Source organism: Numenius arquata, chromosome 7 (genome assembly GCF_964106895.1).
Source record: "Numenius arquata chromosome 7, bNumArq3.hap1.1, whole genome shotgun sequence".
Lineage (NCBI taxonomy): Eukaryota > Metazoa > Chordata > Aves > Charadriiformes > Scolopacidae > Numenius > Numenius arquata.
In genome coordinates, this window is record NC_133582.1 from 36,612,836 (window position 1) to 36,631,816 (window position 18,981).

The window sequence follows — 18,981 nt, forward strand, 5'->3', positions numbered from 1 at the left end:
TGTAACAGCCTTTTGCTTTTTTTTGCAAAACCAACAAATTAAAATAGAGGTAAACAGAAAAATATTTCCACTTCTGTTTTTCTGCTGAGTGCGAGGCTGGTTTTGCATGAATGTGGATTACAGTTCCTGTAATTTAAGGACAGATAATGAAAACAGAAATTCACAGAAAAGGGGAAGTGTCTACATGTCTTCAGAAGAATGCATTAGCTAAAACAATATCCTACCTTCGCAGTTAAATTAAAATTGAAAGAAATGCAATATGACTTGAGGCAAAGCATTGTGAAACTCCAATATTGGTTAGAAGTATACTGTCATTCAAACTTTGCTTAAAAATGAGTTACACTGATAATTTTAAGAGCACAAATCTGTCAAAAAGCTGTTTAAAACCTGTATTTAGTTTTATCTACAACCCTGTGGTAGCAAAGAGATACCACTTCACTGAATTTTTCCACAACTTTTTCCAGTATCATTATTTAAGCAACAAGCTTCTTTGCCCCAGTGATGTTTTAGTGACAATGTATATTTAATAAAAAGCACTACTGTTGTAAAAATACATAATATCCCACTTTTTCAAATTTAATATCAATACTTATATCTAGTACCAACTAAATAGCTAAGTCTCAACTGCCTTACCTGAGGTATGTACCATATATGAAGAACAGTGACATCATTAATCCATTCAAAAGAAAAATCACGGCAACGTAAAAGGAAGCAGGGTCTCCCAACCCTAACAAACAAACAGTTAAAACATGTTGTTAAATATAGAAGAAAAATCACGTTGCTTATAAACCACCGTACAATCACCGTAATACCTTAATGCATCTACAGAAAGAGACAACAAAAAACCAAAAGTCAATGTCACCAGGATTATTGTGGAGATTCAACCTGAAGACTACACTTCTGGAAAAAAAAAAATAAAAATAAAAAAATGAGGAGGGGGGGACACAGCACTGTGGCAGCCAGCAAGAGAGCAAGCCAAGAGGGAAGCATTAACTGTAAAGAAAACCCTGCAATATATAGAAGGCATAAGCATCACTAAAAACTTTCTCTACAGACTACGTTTTGGCTTCAGAGAGCTTTTTAGAACAGGTTTGTACTCCCTATGCTCTCACTTCCCATCTCTTGCAGGAGTAAATCCATCTTTAAACATATCGCACACAATGCTCTTTGCTTTCTTTTGTCTCATTAGAAGCCAAGAGATTTTCCAATAATGCAATTCTTTCAGTTTATTCATTCATAAACACCTCTGCGTTCACCCTTCTCTTGTTATTCTCTTTCCCATTATTTCTTTAAACCCCCCTGGCTCTAGTAGTTTCAGCAGAACAGCATAAAAAAAACCTTATTCGTTATAGAGAAAGTAGCAAAACTTCCTAGTTTCGTATGGAGAAATGATTATTCACCACTGCTGAAAACACAGCAAGACAGTTCTCTAAAAGGAAGATGATACGCTCACCAAACGTGGCAGTCTCAATAGTTGCTGGTTTTGTTGGTTTGGTTTTGTTTGTACAAAAAAAAAAAAAAAAAACCAGGAATGAGAAGTTATACATTTATTCACTGTTTACTGCTTCTGACAAAATTAGAGAAAGCGAATCATTCGAGCTCTGAAGAAGTTTTGTGCGAAGATTTTTTTGCCAAAAAAAAAAAATCTTTCCTTTGTGCAAAGGAAAAATGCTCGCTTGTCACCACACAAAGACATTTTAAATGATAAAATGAAACAGCTTCAAAAGCTACCATCCATCATTCCGCTCTATCGGATTGTAGAACATCTCAAAAGTAAGTTTTATTGCATAATACTTGATAAGCCAATATTTTAAATGTGGAAAAAAACCTACAACAAAAAACCCCCAAAAAAGGCAGCATCCAAGCTTTGGTATCAAAATTAACTTTTAAGATTGAAATTCTTCTGCCGAATATTAGGTCACCAGAGGAAGAGGATTCTTCCCAGCAGAATCGCTACCCAAGATTTCTCCAAAAAGAGAGCTGCATAGTTACCTCTCCCTCCTTCCTCCCCACTCCTCAAGTTCATAGATTCATAGATTGGTCCAGGCCGGAAGGGACCTCCAAAGGTCATCTAGTCCGACCTCCCCACAGTCAGCAGGGACACCCCCAACTAGACCAGGTTGCCCAGGGCCTCGTCGAGCTTCACCTTGAATATCTCAAGGGAAGGCGCCTCAACCACCTCCCTGGGCAACCTGTTCCAGTGTTCCACCACCCTCATGGTAAAGAACTTTTTCCTAATATCCAATCTAAATCTCCCCTTCTCCAACTTAAAACCATCGCCCCTTGTCCCGTCACTGCAGGCCTTTGTAAACAGACCCTCCCCAGCCTTCCTGTAGGCCCCCTCAGGTACTGGAAGGCTGCTATGAGGTCTCCCCAGAGCCTCCTCTTCTCCAGGCTGAACAACCCCAGCTCCCTCAGCCTGTCCTCACAGGAGAGGTGCTCTAGCCCCCTGATCATTTTGGTGGCCCTCCTCTGGACCCGCTCCATCAGGTCCATGTCCTTTCTATATTGAGGGCTCCAGACCTGCACACAGTACTCCAGGTGAGGTCTCACCAGAGCAGAGCAAAGTGGCAGAATCACCTCTCTGGATCTGCTGGCAACACTTCTTTTGATGCAGCCCAGGATGTGATTGGCCTTCTGGGCTGTGAGAGCACATTGCCTGCTCATGTCCAGCTTCTCGTCCATCAGCACCCCCAAGTCCCTTTCCTCAGGGCTGCTTTCTAATACCTCATCCCCCAGTCTGTATTTATACTGAGGATTGTTTCTTCCCAGGTGCAGAATCCTGCACTTGCTTTTGTTGAACCTCATGAGGTTCATCTGGGCCCACCTCTCCAGCCTGTCCAGGTCCCTCTGAATGACATCCCATCCCTCTGGTGTATCGACAACACCACACAGCTTGGTGTCATAAGTTGTAGTTAAAGGAAGAAAAACAGGTTTGGAAACGCAGGAGCTTGGAACGCATTGGGCGTTCTGCAGAAGTTACAAAAACTTCATATAGGTACAGTGGCCTCCGACTACTTTTAGGACATCTTATTCTTTATAGCAGTCCAATATTGTGAAGGCTCAGACTACAACTGTCAAGTTTTGAAGCGCAGCATAGGAATTCAACCTAGGTAGGAGGAGCTATCTGATAAGCAAAACCCCACATTCTCACCACTGGTGTTCTTAAAAATACCTTTTTTTTTCATGCTTCTCACGTTCTGAACCTGCCAAAACCACAGGCTCAGCCAAATGAAAGCAAATTAGCAATACAGACATAGGAATATTTATTACTTCTGAAATAACGTAAAGCTACAGTCTATGCTTCCAGGAAGAAACTAGAACAAAAACACAACTCACCCTCGCAGCTTTCAACAGGACTAAGCCCTTTTCCTCTGTTTACAGTCCAACACGTCTTTGTTGGCACACCAAGGAAATCCATAAAGGCGGTATATATGCGGTACCAGCTGGCGAGGACCACCTAGGTGGAAAAGAGGATTTGAAGTTTCTGAAAAGAAACTTTGAGATTAGCTCAACGCCCAAGGTAACCTCTTGGGACAACTGGCCCTCATCCAGGATTCTTTTTTTTTTTTAAAAAACACAGAATTTCTCAACTACTTAGCATTTTTGACCATCATTTCCTAAAGGCAAACACAGACCAATTGTTCATTAATAGACTAAAATTATGCCTGCTTTAGAACAGAAATAATTTCATGCATCAAACTGAAATATTTGAAAAAAATTATACATTTCAATATTGGCTGGAAGGTTCCCCATTTAACTATTAGATATTAAAATCCCAGATTTTGTTGACAGAAGACAGTTAGCCAAATTAAAACCAATCAAGCCAGTTAATTTTTTCCCCCACCTAGCAAGAATATTAATGCACCAAATCTTCAGGGTTTTTATTCAGATAAACTTTGATAGGTTAAATTTAAGCACGCGTTAGAAAGGGCTTCCAGATGCAACGTACGACAGGGTTTCCCTTTTCCATACAAAGGTGGTAATATTCTTATAACAATAACCAAATTCTGTGTCAACACCTGACACAGAAAACGTCATTATTTTACATACAGAAAAATGACAACTCATCTCACAGCAAAGTCACTAGTTAACATCACTGAGCCATTCTGACAGGGTATAACTGGCTTTAGAGGGTTCCTAAATGAGTAATGTGGCCGTTCCACTTGAGCTGCTTTGAAACTTATAACCCAGGGGTTCCCAGACTGAAAATATGTTTCACCACTACAGTATTAGCTGTCTCAACCGTGTGCCACAGAAAACACGTACAAGAAGGATGACTCCCTCTTTTCCTTCTCCATATAATTAAACAAACTCGTTACATCACTTCTGCCTTCAAGAAGGAAACACAGGGAATTAAGCCTTGATCCCTGAGAACGTGATGGGGTAAATCCTCCTGGAAACCACTGCCAAACACGCTAAGGACAAAAAAAGTGATTGGAAGTGATCAGGATGGATTTACAAGGGGGAAATCCTGTCTGCCCAACTTCATACACTTCCCAGACGACTGTCTTGGTAGACGAGGGGACAACTGTGGATGTTGTTGTTTTTTTTTTTAAGCTGGTGCCAGTTGTGTTGGCATTTTTATTAAGACTAGATGATGGCACAAGAGAACATCCTCAGCAAGTCGGCACGTGATACAAAATTGGAAGGAGTGGTTGACGCTTGTGTTGCCATTCAGAGGCACCTCAATAGGCCAGAGAATTGGGCCAATAGGAGTCTCAATGCAAAGTCCTGCATCAGAGAGGAACAACGCCATGCACCAGTGCAGACTGGAGTTGACCAGCCAAAAGGCAGTTCTGTAGAAAAGGACCTGTGAGCCTTGGTGGGCAAGTTGTACTTGAGCCAGTGATAAGCCCTTGGTGCAAAGAAAGCCTAATGTCTCCTAGGCTGTATGTCCTTCCCCTCTACTCAGCACTGCTAAGACTCTATCTCCAGTGCTGAGTCCACTTCTGGGCTGCCCAAGACAAGAACATGTGTAGAGATGACTGAGACAGACTCTTTTCGATTGACAAGACAAGAGCCGAAGAGAACAAACTGAAATACAGGAAATTCCACTTATAGATAAGAACAATCCTTTTTACTTTGACAGTGGTCAAACACTGGAACAGATTATCCAGATATGGAGGTACTCAAATGAAGCCCTGCGAACCTGCCCTCTACTTCACCCTGCTCCGAGCAGTGTTGAGACTAGATAATCTTCAGATATCCCTTCCCACCCCAACTGTTCTGTGACTCTCTCTCATTAATTTTTAATACGAAAGCTCCAGTCATCATGACTCACTTCACCTGTGGCCTTACACTCTCACAATGTAAATCTTATATATTTAAAATACAACAATATCTTTCTAGACCAAGACTCCCTGCCTCAATATTGTGTCCTGCAAAGTACACTATGCTGAATTCCTGGAGGTTTTCTGAACATCTGCTTTGAGAAACACAGCTCTGAGGAAAAAGACCTGGGAGTCCTGGTGGACAACAGGATGACCATGAGCCAGTGAATGTGGCCAAGAAGGCCAATGGCATCCTGGGGGACATCAGGAGGAGTGTGACCAGCAGGTCGAGGGAGGTCATCCTCCTCCTCCTCCTCTGCTCTGCCCTGGTCATCCCATCTGGAGCACTGGGTCCAGTTCTGGGCTCCCCAGTTCAAGAAGGACAGGGAACTGCTGGAGAGGGTCCAGCAGAGGGCTACAAAGATGATGAGGGGCCTGGAGCATCTCTCTCACGAGGAAAGGCTGAGGGACTTGGGACTTTTTAGTCTGGAGAAGAGAAGACTGAGGGGGGATCTGATCAACACCTATAAATACTTAAAGGGTGGGTGTCAGGAGGATGGGGCCAGTCTTTTTTCAGTGGTGCCAGGGACAGGACAAGAGGGAATGGGCACAGACTTGAACATAAGAAGTTCGACCTAAACATGAGGAGGAACTTCTTCACTTTGAGGGTGGCAGTGCCCTGGAAGAGGCTGCGCAGAGAGGTGGTGGAGTCTCCTTCTCTGGAGACATTCAAACTCCGCCTGGACACATTCCTGTGCAACCTGCTCTGGGTGGACCTGCTTTGGCAGGGGGTTGGACTAGATGATCTCCAGAGGTCCCTTCCAACCCCATAGCATTCTGTGATCTGTGCACCTGGCACTTCTGACTGTGACACTCGACCCAGCTCCAGATAGGCAACAAAAGGACTGAGGAACGAAATCCAAACCTTTCCTCCTATCACCTGAACGTGGTTTGTACACTGCCAATAGAATGCATATGGCAGCTTAGAGACATCTGTCCAGTGTATTTGCATCGCCAGCCCTGAAGGTGACATTAACCTCTGGTGACATTACCCTAAGCACATAGAACATTCTTGCTGAACTGATGCTGCACAAAAAAAAAAAAAAAAAATTAATTTACCAACTTAACCTTTTTATGTCACAAGTGCTTGTATGTGCTGCAGATGGTACCACATGTGAATACTCTCTAAAATGGTACCAGGTTCGGTGCTTCGTGCAAAACACAGAAATATTTTTTTGCCAAAAGCTACTTTACGTGTAACAGTTCACATGGGCATCAAAATGGAAGCAAGTCAGTAGCACAAAATTGCTAGGTCAGTTAGAGCACAATGGCATTTTTGGAATTTCTACTGTCCCGGATGAGGCAGTAAATGCAGAAGTCGGAAAACAAAAGACTGGTTCCCAGACCCAGGAGATCTCTAGGGGCCAAGCCAGTCCTTTGCTGTAAAAGAACACATGGAAAAATCAATCCCTTTTACTAGTTGCCTCTGAGTAAGCACTTTAAGGCCAACTACGTGGGTCCTTGCAACACTCATCACTCCAACTCAAATTTTCATCATCGCTGCCACACACAGAAACATCAACTGTTCTGTAACGACGAACAGCCAAAGAGGAAACTGAAATTCCCTTGTGGAGCGATAACGGGTTAGCACATTCTCTCTGCCATTTTCCATCAGGGATCACAGATGAAAATACCACCACAACTACTGGAACAACCTGATTGTGCAGCAAATACCTGGGAAATCAAGACTTTATTGGGACTATAATATTGTACAACTACAAAGACTGACTTGTTGCTTTTGACAGATACTTTTACTGCTTATAAATATAATTTACGCAGAGGATGTAGTGAGTGCTATGGACTCACTTTACCCTTTTTTTCTCTCTTTCTTTTGAAGTTTTCATGGCTAGTACCAGCTGTACATGCAAGTGAATTATTCTACTTTTCTTAATGGGTTTGATATCCTGTTTAGTAACTGGATTTCAAGGTTAATTTTGATGCAATTAGTTTTGAAATCTGCTGAACAAGCAAACATTTCATTAAAATTCAGCCTTAATGCTACTATTGGGCTGAAAGAGCTGGCAAGATCCTAAAATACCAAAAGGAAATTAAACACTTTCAGAAAACATGACTGGATACCGAGTATCAGAGGAAAAAAATTCACTGCCAAAAAATAAATCCACAAGCATCTTCCCACCACCCAGCCCCATTACAGTCAAAAGGAAAGTTACCTAAATTTGGAGAACATACTTCACATGTCAAGTTGCACCTATTGACAGTTTATCGATGTAGTTATGTGGAAAGAAAGAGTACTCAAGAAATACACTTTTAAAAAAAATATTTACAGGAAGGCTAGACATCAAGCAGTAAATGACTGAAAGAAGCAGAGGAGACTGTCTGCTTCGCATGCCCACGCAGGCACAGGAAAGATGAATGAATTAATACTTCATCACCAAGTTCTATGAGCCAGTATGATCCTGGAAAGCTCCGAATGAACAGATAAGCCTACGCATTTTGGACAGTAATCTACCTAACGTTCTTGCAGAATCTTAGCTGCTATGCCTGATTGCTCTTGCTTTGATTTCATTATCCAATTTACTTAGTCATCTTTCCTGGTGACGCTGATGATTCTCTAAGATTCTTCAAGTTCATTTGACCCATTACCTTTGTGGCTTTTTTTATTTTATTTGAACACTAGAAAGTTACTTTCTTTAGCTGAGAAGGATTTATTTACTTCAGCTATAGTCTGATTTGCAAACATCAAAACAAACCCCAAACCAGGGAGAGGGTAACAAAAAGCACTCATTAGCATTTAGTTATTCCAGAGCAAGGAATTAAGAAGCAAATGAAACCACAACATGCAAGTTGTATAAATACACCCATGCCGAGAACTCTTACACGCATAGTTCCTGAAAGCAGCTCTGCTCTGACTGAGCAGGAGAATAAATGCTAGTACCTAACAATTATAAATGTTGTTAGCCCTTGGTTCTCCAAAAAAATAAGGACACATGGAGTCACAGAAATGTGCATTAACCAAAGGAGCTTTCTCTTTGCTAAAGGTTTGAGACACACTGGCAAAACCACGAGAGAGAAACCCAAACATTTCTGTACTTAAAGACATGTGCTTTTTAGTGACAAAAAGAATCAGAGTAGGAACGTAACCTAAGCAGGTAACAAGTCTAGCATCAAGGACAGATAAAAGAACAGCAGTCAGTCTTCTACAGGGGTACTTCTTTTGCAACATGCAAGTAAACTATTACCATTCATGGTTTTAGGGCCACAGTGAACTGTGATGTGTTAGTTCCTTGTCCTACACAAAACGCAAACAAAAATAACCTCTCAGTACCTGTATGACTGCAGGCATTGTTGTCACATACTACCGATACTTTGTATGTCATATTTCCTGAAGCACACAATGTCAGTAACTTACTTGCTTTCAGTGAAAAGAACAAAAAAAAAGACAAGTAGTATAAAATTGGATTGCAACTTTAGGGCACAAAATACGAAGACCTAGAAAGTATTCACATTTGATTGGACATATTTGAAATCTGAGAACTGATCACAATGTTTGAACTAACTTACTCATTTTAAATCTGGAACTAAAATACAGTATTTCAGCAACACTTCGTTAGTCACTGTATCTTTACAACCACATTTTCCAGAGTAGAAATTTTTCCATTTCTTAGAAATTTGTAGTTAAATCTAAAGAAACCAAAGATTTATCAGAAGGTATTATTTTTAAAACATAGCTCACCTCTGGGTAAAGATTGAACCTTTGTAAGGTGTTAATCACTAAAGGATATTCAGTTATTCTGTCATTCATAATTGCCCACACTCCATTCCAAAACGATGGTGCCTCAATAATGATCTTGAAGTAGGAATAATAAAGACCCTGCAGGAGAGCAGATCCATAATTTACAATTAAAGAGGTCACTTCTGCTTCATGAACTGCCACATACAAGCTCGGTTTTTAAATCAAATTTTGTAATATAACACATAGGACAAAATGATTCAAGACGACTATCCAGTTTTTCACATCTCTTCTATTCGTGCCACTGAAATAAGCAACACGCGTTTCCTTCCACCTTGTCTCATTGCACATCTGGAAGCCTCTCATTTGGGCTGGTAACTATGCACTAACACACTACTTCACAATTCTCAACACAAAAACAGCCAAAAGGTGTATATAATAAATGTTTGCTTATGTACAAAATCATTAAAAAAAAAAAATAACAAGTCTGCATAACAAGACTATAATTGAAAATAAGCTACAAGGTACTTGTAGTTTTGTATTTTAGGTCCTCTGGAATCATACTTTTAATTTACTTTTTAAGTGAACTGTCACGAGGTACAATCACAGTGAGCAGCTGCAAGACACACAAATGCTCTGCATGTAAAAGTGTAATGCATGTTATATGCAAGATATCGGTATCTTTACTTAGCCAGAGGTATTAAGAAATTTTAGAAAGCCCACAATAACAAGATTACAGACAAAAGTTTTCCAATCATTGAATTTTTATTGAAACATAATCTAACCATTTCCGTGCGAAAAGCCATTTCTCTTTCTAGCGTTGACAGGTGAGAAAAATGACGGTCATTTTCAAAAAGAGTAGTTATGTGACACCTGTTAAAAAATAATAATTAAAACTGAATCAAGAGTTTTAGAACCTATAAGAAGTCATACATGCGAAGGAACACCTGGCAAAATATTCAATGAAGGCCCAAAGTTCACTTACAAACTGCTACTTTCATAGAATCATAGAATGGTTAGAGTTGGAAGGGATCTTAAAGATCATCCAGTTCCAACCCCCCTGCCATGGGCAGGGACACCTCCCACCAGACCAGGTTGCTCAAAGCCCCATCCAGCCTGGCCTTGAACCCCTCCAGGGATGGGGCAGCCACAGCTTCTCTGGGCAACCTGTTCCAGTGTCTCACCACCCTCACAGAAACGGATTTCTTTCTGGTATCTAATCTAAATCTCCCCTCTTTCAGTTTAAAACCATTACCCCTCGTCCTATGGCTCCACTCCCTGACAAAGAGCCCCTCCCCATCTCTCCTGTAGCCCCCTTCAGGTACTGGAAGGCCGTTATAAGGTCTCCCCGGAGCCTTCTCTTCTCCAGGCTGAACAACCCCAGCTCTCTCAGCCTGTCCTCGCAGAAGAGGTGCTCCAGCCCTCCACCGGACCTGTTCCAACAGGTCCATGTCCTTCCTGTGCTGAGGACTCCAGAGCTGGACATAGTACTCCAGGTGGGGTGTCACCAGAGCAGAGGGGCAGAATCACCTCCCTGGACCTGCTGGCCACGCTTCCCTTGATGCAGCCCAGGATGCGGTTGGCTTTCTGGTCTGCCAGCACACATTGCCAGGTCATGTTGAGCTTCTCACCCACGAGCACGCCCACGTCCTTCTCCTCAGGGCTGCTCTCAATCCATTCTCCACCCAGCCTGTATTTGTGCCTGGGATTGCCATGACCCTGGTGCAGGACCTTGCACTTGGCCTGGTTGAACTTCATGTTCTTCATTTTAATTTACTCATATATTATACCAACATTCTCCTCTATTCAGATTATTTTACATGGAAAAAATATGCATCCATAGAGTATTTATAAAATTCTATTATGGAATTAGTTATAATACTCTGATATATTTTAACTTAAGTGCAGACACATAAGGATCAAAAGTTTAATGTTACTAAAACTATCAAGTCTCCATCTCAGGAAAAAAAATTTAAATATTTGGCAAATGAAAAGAATCACAGATTAAAAACTGGATGGAACCTGAAACACAAGGGTAAGTAGCTGAAAGGCCATTCTTATGTACACAAAGAAAACAGTGGCCAGACTTCTCTGAAGAGGTTAGGGAAAACATGATGTAAAACTAAGAAATTAAAGCAGAATCTAAATAAGCAGAACATAGGACAATGTTGAAAGTATTTACCTGGACTTTCAAAAGCCACCGAGTAAAAAGGTCTGTTAAATACAGGAAATACATCTGAATTTGTACAACTAAGCAACAATTTTCCAGCTGGATGGCAGGCTTTACTCCTCACTGAAGAGGTTTAAGAGACCTTTCATGTTAGCTTCCCAAGAACAGATTATTCATATTAGAGAGAACAATTTGGTTTTGAGAGGAAAGATCTAAACATAAATTATCCCAATACCTTGTCTAAATAAAAATATCATTTTGACTTATATTTTAAAATACCGTATTACTCTCAAGCAATAAATTTAACCTTACCAGTGTAGGACTCCTGCAAAAGCAGCTGTAAAGGAAAAAAAGACATCACGTTACTCAAATATTTTAATAACTGAACATGAAATCATGTTCATTAAACTAATTACAGTACTACTTCAGAGATGCACAGAAGGTACTCAGCCTCTAGAGGAACTGAAGAATAGGAACATATGAATTAACTTTCACGGCCAGCTCTTTGAAAATCTGAAATGATGCAGATGATATTCAGCAATAGGCAATGTTCCCACCTATATCCTGCATCACTCAAGTTGATCCATCAGAATCTAATGCACCCATTTCAGTCACCAATGAGAAAAGTGAGTTATAAGCATTTTTAATAAGCATAAATGTTTTTAACATCTTTAAAATACCTACTCAGATTTTGGCTAACACACAGCCCATGCTAAGACTTGATACATGCTAGGGGCAGGACCCAGAGGCCAGAAAGAGCTAAAGGTCATTATGCAGCCGTTATCTCCTGCAGCCATAATGCTCACATATGGATTGTCTGGCAGTTTCTACAGAATCTAACTCATGGAAATTATATAGATCAAACTTCCAGACTTCCAAGATGGAAGGTATAAAATACATCAGCTTATCCAAAACAAATTTTGAAGCTTAAGCTTTCATGCTTCCTTGTGTGATACAGGGGACACTTGCACTATTGATGGAAGACGAAGGACGAGCACTCCCACCATCAACTAGGTAGCTGTTTTGCTCATAGGTGCACAAGTTAGAAGGAAGAAGTTACGAGCTCGTGAATTAGAGAACTTGTAAGTTAGAAACCTCATGCCTTAATTGATGAATTAGTGAATTCCCATGTTAGACTACTCTGTACAAATGGACCGAGCCCTTGTTTGTCATGTTTGTTTGCTTTCCTAGTGAGCTCATAAAATAAAGTTTAATTTACAAAGTATGTTATCCTGTAAACTTGAGAGATCCAAACAGACCATGATAACAAACACAAGCCTGAGACTATAATTGCATGTAATACGCCATTTGTCCATTCAGAGACTATATGCACTGCTGTTACATAGGTACAGAAAAAGGGAAATAATCTGAGGGACAGAGGGAAAAGACAAACAATGATAAAGCAGTGGATAAACAGTCTAGGCCTCTGACTTCCTGAGCATGACAAGATCTACAGAGAGCAGAATTTTGCTCAGTATTCACAGTATTTAAGAGACGTTTAGATGTGGTGTTGGGGGATATGATATAGTGGAGAACTTTGTAGTGTAGGGTAGATGGTTGGACTCGATGATCCCAAGGGTCTCTTCCAACCAACATAGATTCTATGATTTTATTGACAGTATTCACAGCACTGCCCAGTACTGGGCAGTATTCACAACATATCCAGAGCTCACCACGGAAGCAAAGCCAGCATGAGTGAGTGAGGGATAAAGAGTTGGCATTTAGAGAGAACACAGTGCTCCTTCTAGACTTAAGGTGTCTTGGTTGCCTTCTAGGAACACAGTGGCTCTCTACTATGGTTAACGTTCAGCCTTCTCATTCACAGGGGCTATGCGGAGCAGAGAGGGTGGTTGTCCTCTCCACTTCCGGAGAGGGCAACCATGCGGAGAGGGCAACCACGCGGAGAGGGCAACCACGCGGAGAGGGCAACCACCCTTCCTGCGCACACCCAACTGGAACCAGAGGTGCTGACCGCCGTGTCCCTCTCCAGGGTGCTGAACTGCACACACCTTCCACACTCGGCACGGCCCACCAGCAAGGTGCTGGCACATGGGTAAAACACACCAAATTCCTACACGCTGATGCAGAACATCATCAGAGAGTTAGTGCGTGTGCACGTGTTCAGACCTCATGTTCCATGCATACGGTGGTCTGTCTCTAGAAAACAGCCAGGACATGAGAAAAAACATCACCTTTGCAAAACCACCAAATGTACGTGGAAGAGGAGTGGGCTGAACGTACACTTCATGCCCCAGTATGTATCCCCAAACCACACGTTCCTCCAACACAGGGCCTGGAAGTACTGCTGCTGTTGGCAGTACTTGTTACAGAATCATAGAATTGTCTAGATTGGAAGGGACCTTTCAGATCATCGAGTCCAACCATCAACCAAACTCTGATCAAAACCATCACTAAACCATGTCTCTAAGCACTATGTCAACCCGGCTTAGAAATACCTCCAGGGATGGGGTCTCAACCACTGCCCTGGGCAGCCCAGTCCAAGGTGCAATAACCCTTTCCGTGGAAATGTTTTTCCTAATATCCAATCTGAACCTCCCCTGGTGCAACTTGAGGCCATTTCCTCTTGTCCCATCGCCTGGGACTTGGGAGAAGAGACCGACCCCCCCTGGCTACACCCTCCTTTCAGGGAGTTGGAGAGAGTGAGAAGGTCTCCCCTCAGCCTCCTTTTCTCCAGGCTGAACACCCCCAGCTCCCTCAGCCTCTCCTCACAAGACTTGTTCTCCAGACCCCTGACCAGCTCCGTTGCCCTTCTCTGGACCCGCTCCAGCCCCTCAATGGCTTTTTTGTGGAAAGGGGCTCAAAACTGGACACAGCCCTCGAGGTGGGGCCTCACCAGTGCCCAGTACAGGGGGATGATCAACTCCTGAGTCCTACTCACCACGCTGTTCCTGATTATCATCGTCACCACGATGCTGCTGCTGGCAGTATTTGTTATCATTGTCACCACAGGTCATAATGCAACAAACTACAGTTATGAACCTCAATTTTAATATTAAGGTTTTGTATACAATGATGTATCAGGTGAAAAAGGGTACAACGGAGAAAAAAAAGGAAAAAAAAAAGAATTACCTATGGGGGAAAAAGAATTTCTAAGCTACCTACCTGTACAATTTAACATTTACCTCAAGTTACATACTTCACATAGTACTCCAGGTTGTACAATACCACACTGAAACTTCCTTAGGAGTTTTTCAGCTCCACTTCAGTCACTGAAGTAGTTTTCTTACAGAGAAGCCTGGATTTCAGTTAGAAAGTGAATACTGCAAGCTTTCATTTAAAACTACATTTTTACATATACTTTCTAGAAAAAAAAAAAATTCACTGAAAGATTGCTCAGTATAGTTCACATTAAATAGAATTTAATGTCTTAAGAAAGTCTCTGGAGCTACAGAGTTGGGGGTTTTTTTATATACCAAGGACATTTACGTTAGGAATTTGCAGCTCCCCATGAGAACTTTTTCAGAAAAGCAGATCTGGACGCGCTTCCCTGGAATTCCGTATCACATTAGCTGTTATCAGCAAAACAGCAAAGCATATTCCATAAATAAACACAATTTGCAGTAATTGTACGGAAAGAAAGAGAGCAGTCCATACCTTTCCTAGTTACTACTTATTGTGTCTCAAATTTGCACATTATTTCATTTCCCAGCAACATTTTTCAGATTCCTAATAAGATCACCGATTAGATGCTGAAATACATTTACATACACAACTCAACTATAAAAAAACATATCAATTTTAAGACAGATTACACATTAGGTAAGAATATACAGTAAAGTCAAAATAAATGCACCTTAGCTACCAATACTGCTCATGATCTCAAATTCATGTGGCTTCAAATAAGCCAAATATGCAGCATTTTACTGTTGCAAGTAATTTATCTATTAATATGGAAATTACATTTCAGATTCAAACATACCACTTATTTCATAGAGAAAACAATATATTTAAATCTGATTCTTCCCTTCGCTAAGTGTTTTATTTAAAGTCAATGCATTAAGTGTAAATACATTCATTGGTATTTTGGAGAATTTCATATACAGTTTTATAAAACTTCACAGTATCGCTCTATTATGAAAGACCTTTTATAATCACGCAGCAATTCATGTAATTACTCGCATTTCAAGAGACAATGCGCTTAATTCATGGACTTAAACTGTGAGTCCAAATCGACGTTTTTCAACAGACTGCACTCAGACTAACATTAAACTAGTTTCTGGCGGAAAACATGCAGATTAGGTCTCTTAAATTACCTTCCTTTGACCCCACTAATGTCGTTACTGGGAAGGGAATGAAGGAGAGGACAAGAGAGGACTACTAGAGTCCTAGTGCTACAAAGACTTACACAGCTACTATGGACTTGAACTTGCAGATGCCATTTTCTCACCCCAACCTAAGAATCCCCAAAAAGCAAAGCATATGATCAGATTTTTGCAGACTAGGGCTATTACATAAAATCTGACAGTTTATTCTTCAGCTTTCCTATTTTCGCCCGTGTTCTGTTCCAAGAAAAGCAGCACGAGTGGCTTATAAAAAGCATTCTGATTCCGGAAATTAAATACTGCAGAATAAAGCCATAATATACAGAACTCATCTAGCAAGAGAACAACAAATGGTGAGATTCTGTAACGCAACAGTATGTGAAGCGTACAGGAACTGATTAATACTTTGGATGTATCCTCGAAGGGACTCGGTAGGAATACAGCAGAACTGGGAACAACGAGGAACGGGCAAGTATCAACTACTCCTGCAGTTTAGTTAAGATGTTTCGGCGTAAGATTGTGTGCGATGTGGAAAGGATGTCTTCAAGAATAAGGCCTCAATTCAAAGGTAATTTAAAATAAAACAAAACCATAACATAATGGGGCAAAGCGTTGTGTAAGACTGTCCTCGAAAATCTGACAACTTTATTGTTGCACATAAATTGAAGATAAGAGAAAAAAATCCACACCCTATACGAAAACTAGCACCAGCTGTAGGAGCCTCTGTTATAAAAATCTGGACCTTAAAGCTGAATAAGAATAAAAATTCAGATCCCACTAAAACTAAACAAAGAACACTATTTCATATTTAGAATATGTACATTCTTTGCTACTGCAAATACTGTATGCTATTACATACTTTGCTATTCAGGGTTTACTCCTACTAAAAATGGAAATAGCTCCCTGAAGTATTTAATTGGTTATCTGGGTTTCACAGCCAACTTCAAACTCCAGAAATGATAAAGCTCTCGACCTAATCTGCCCTCCAGTTTCTATCAAATGAAAGCATTTTTCCAATTCTGACCATCAGTTTAACGTTTCTATGTCTTTTAAATAACTACTAATCTAGGAAAAGCTGAATAAAGAGAGGTAAGCAAAGCAATTCAGGAAAACTTTATTCATCAATTAGTTTGCAAGCTAAGGGTTGTTTCCCTGCTGCTACTTTGCAATGTAATTCATTCAACTGAAGAAACTCCCTTTAGCAGCAAGGACTACTGGTAAGGTGATTAATAGCTCCAGCATCTTTGGAATACCCCGACAGTCTTTTACTACAATACCTTTAACAGTACATCTAATTGCGCAACTGACAAATATCCTATTATTATTTAACATTTGTTAAATAATCTGTTAAATATATTTAGAAATAGATTTCACATTTAATTTTGCAAAATACTTTAGGTGCTTTTTCCAAGGCTTTGGCCATCAGCCATTTTATTATTTATTCCAAAATATTCCCAAAGACAATAACATTTGAATTTTCATCCTCCTACAGCTGTATGTTCTTGCACAGATAATCCTTACAAAACAAGCTGTTTTCATTATATGACTTAGTAAGAGTTGCTTTCCCCCACCGCCCCCCTAGAAATTAATGACTGGAGAGGAGAGATCCATAAATACCCAGACAATTATTTTCCTACAAATGTTGTGATACTGCATCAGCTGCTACAATAACAGCTTTACAAAAGTTACCAGGTAGGAAGTTATTTACTGCCCTTTTTTCAACATTAGCTACGCCTTTTTGTTTTTCCAAGTTATACTTTGATACAGTTTACAATTCCAGAGAAAGAAAGGTAAAAAGAACAGTATCTTCCCCTCACATATTCCTTCTACTTACCCAGAAGGAAAGTGAGCCATATCTTGCTATCAGCTTTTACGATGAAGGCCTTTCTGTCATCAACAAATACTGTCGAAAGAAAACAAATACCTTAAGAACAGCCTCCCTGAAATCTGTTTTGAACTCTGCACTGTTAGTTTTCTGTAAAAATCTCAACCAGGCTTCAAAAACGCTGAAAGATTTCATACAGCAAGTCAGCAACTACACACAAACGCTTTAAACACCACAGACAGATACGCGAGTCATGAGGTTTTTAATTCCTGAAGTAACTTTTTACCAAATAACTTGTCAAAAGAGCGATAGGTGGAACAGGCACATACACGGGTGTGTCACTGACAAATTCCTTCAAACCCAAAGTCCTCCTCTTAAAGGATAAGCAACCCTTTTCAGCAAAGCCTTACCGAGGCACGAACTGCTCAGGCCACACGCACACACAAGCCGAGCTACTCAACGCCACTAGAGAGGCTGCCTTGACAAGAATTAGTTACAGCAACACCACGCTTTCCCCCCGTTTCTCTCTCCCCGCCCCCCCCCCAAAAAAAGATGCTAAAGCGGTAAAAAGCCCTTTCCTTTCTCCTCTCCCCCGATACCAGCGTGGCTCTCGGCAGCTTTTTTTTTTGCTTTTTAAACCTCCTCCCGCCGTGACCGGCTGGAGGGCGAGCACGGGAAGGGAGGGCGAGCGACCAGCCGCCTGCCGTGCCCCCGGCGGCGCCACACGCAGCTCCCCCCCCCCACCGGCCACCGAGGAAGGACGGACGGAGGGACGGACGGAGGGACAGAGGGGCGGATGGAGGGAGGGAGGGACGGAGGGACAGGGGGACGGACGTCCCGCCGCTCCCCTTCCCCAGGCGGGAGGGAAAAGCCGCCTCGTGTCCAGGGGGAGCTTTTCCCGCCCTGCCGGGCAAGCCTCCCCACAGCAGGGAAGGGAAGAGAGGCTGAGCCCCATCCCGCTTCCCTTCCCCAGGCGACAGGGCTGGTTCCCCTGCCAGCCGAGCGGGAGCGGGCAGGATTTGGGGGAGCAGCCGGGGGGGGGGGGGGTGTCCCTCCCCTCAGCCCCCACCTCACCTCCGAGCCGGTCTCTGCAGACGCGCAGGAGCCTGAGGGGCCCGCGGCCCAGCACGTCCCGCTCCCCCTCGGCCGCCGGCCCCTCCCTGCAGGGTCTCTGAGGGTCGCTGCGGGCTCCCCGCCGGCCGCCGCCTCCCTTCCGCATGGCGCGGGCCCCGCCGGGGACCTGCCTGCCCGGGGAGTGTGGCGGGCGCCCTCGGCCGCTCCCGGGGCTGGCGCCGGGCGACTGGTGCTGCTGTTGCCCGGGCTTGAGCGGCGGCGACTCTTTGTTCCTGCCTCGGCTCGGGACGACCATCTCCGCATAGTCCCCGCCGGGGCCGGGGCGGGGTGGGGGGGGGTGTACGGCGCCGGAAAAGGGAAGCGAACCGGGAAGGGGGGGGGGGGGGGCGGTCCTCCGCCAGGAGGTTCCCCAACCCCCGGGGAAGGGCCCGGAGGCCACGGAGGCGGAGAGCGGAAGCGGAGAGAGGGAGCTGGTAGGAACGTGTGGAGGAGAACTGAGGTGGGGGGGAGGAGGCGGCCGCCCACTACTCTGCCGCCGCCGCCGCTCCGCCCGGCTGGCCACGTGGGGGCGGGGGAGGGACTCCCCGCCGGGGCGGGTAACGGCT

General features: G+C 42.7%; 1 protein-coding gene across 1 annotated transcript in view; it reads right to left on the minus strand.

Moving 5' to 3' along the window:
- DPY19L1 (dpy-19 like C-mannosyltransferase 1) overlaps positions 1-18,671 on the minus strand; it is a 52,309-nt gene extending 33,638 nt beyond the window's left edge. Inside the window, exons 1-7 of the mRNA XM_074150560.1 lie at positions 18,377-18,671; positions 17,312-17,380; positions 11,507-11,531; positions 9,810-9,897; positions 9,028-9,165; positions 3,340-3,460; positions 634-727 (exon numbers count right to left, since the gene is read on the minus strand). Coding sequence (XP_074006661.1) covers positions 634-727; positions 3,340-3,460; positions 9,028-9,165; positions 9,810-9,897; positions 11,507-11,531; positions 17,312-17,380; positions 18,377-18,671 — 830 coding nt within the window. The remainder of the gene's footprint in view (positions 1-633; positions 728-3,339; positions 3,461-9,027; positions 9,166-9,809; positions 9,898-11,506; positions 11,532-17,311; positions 17,381-18,376) is intronic.
- Between the last annotated feature and the right edge of the window lie 310 nt (positions 18,672-18,981).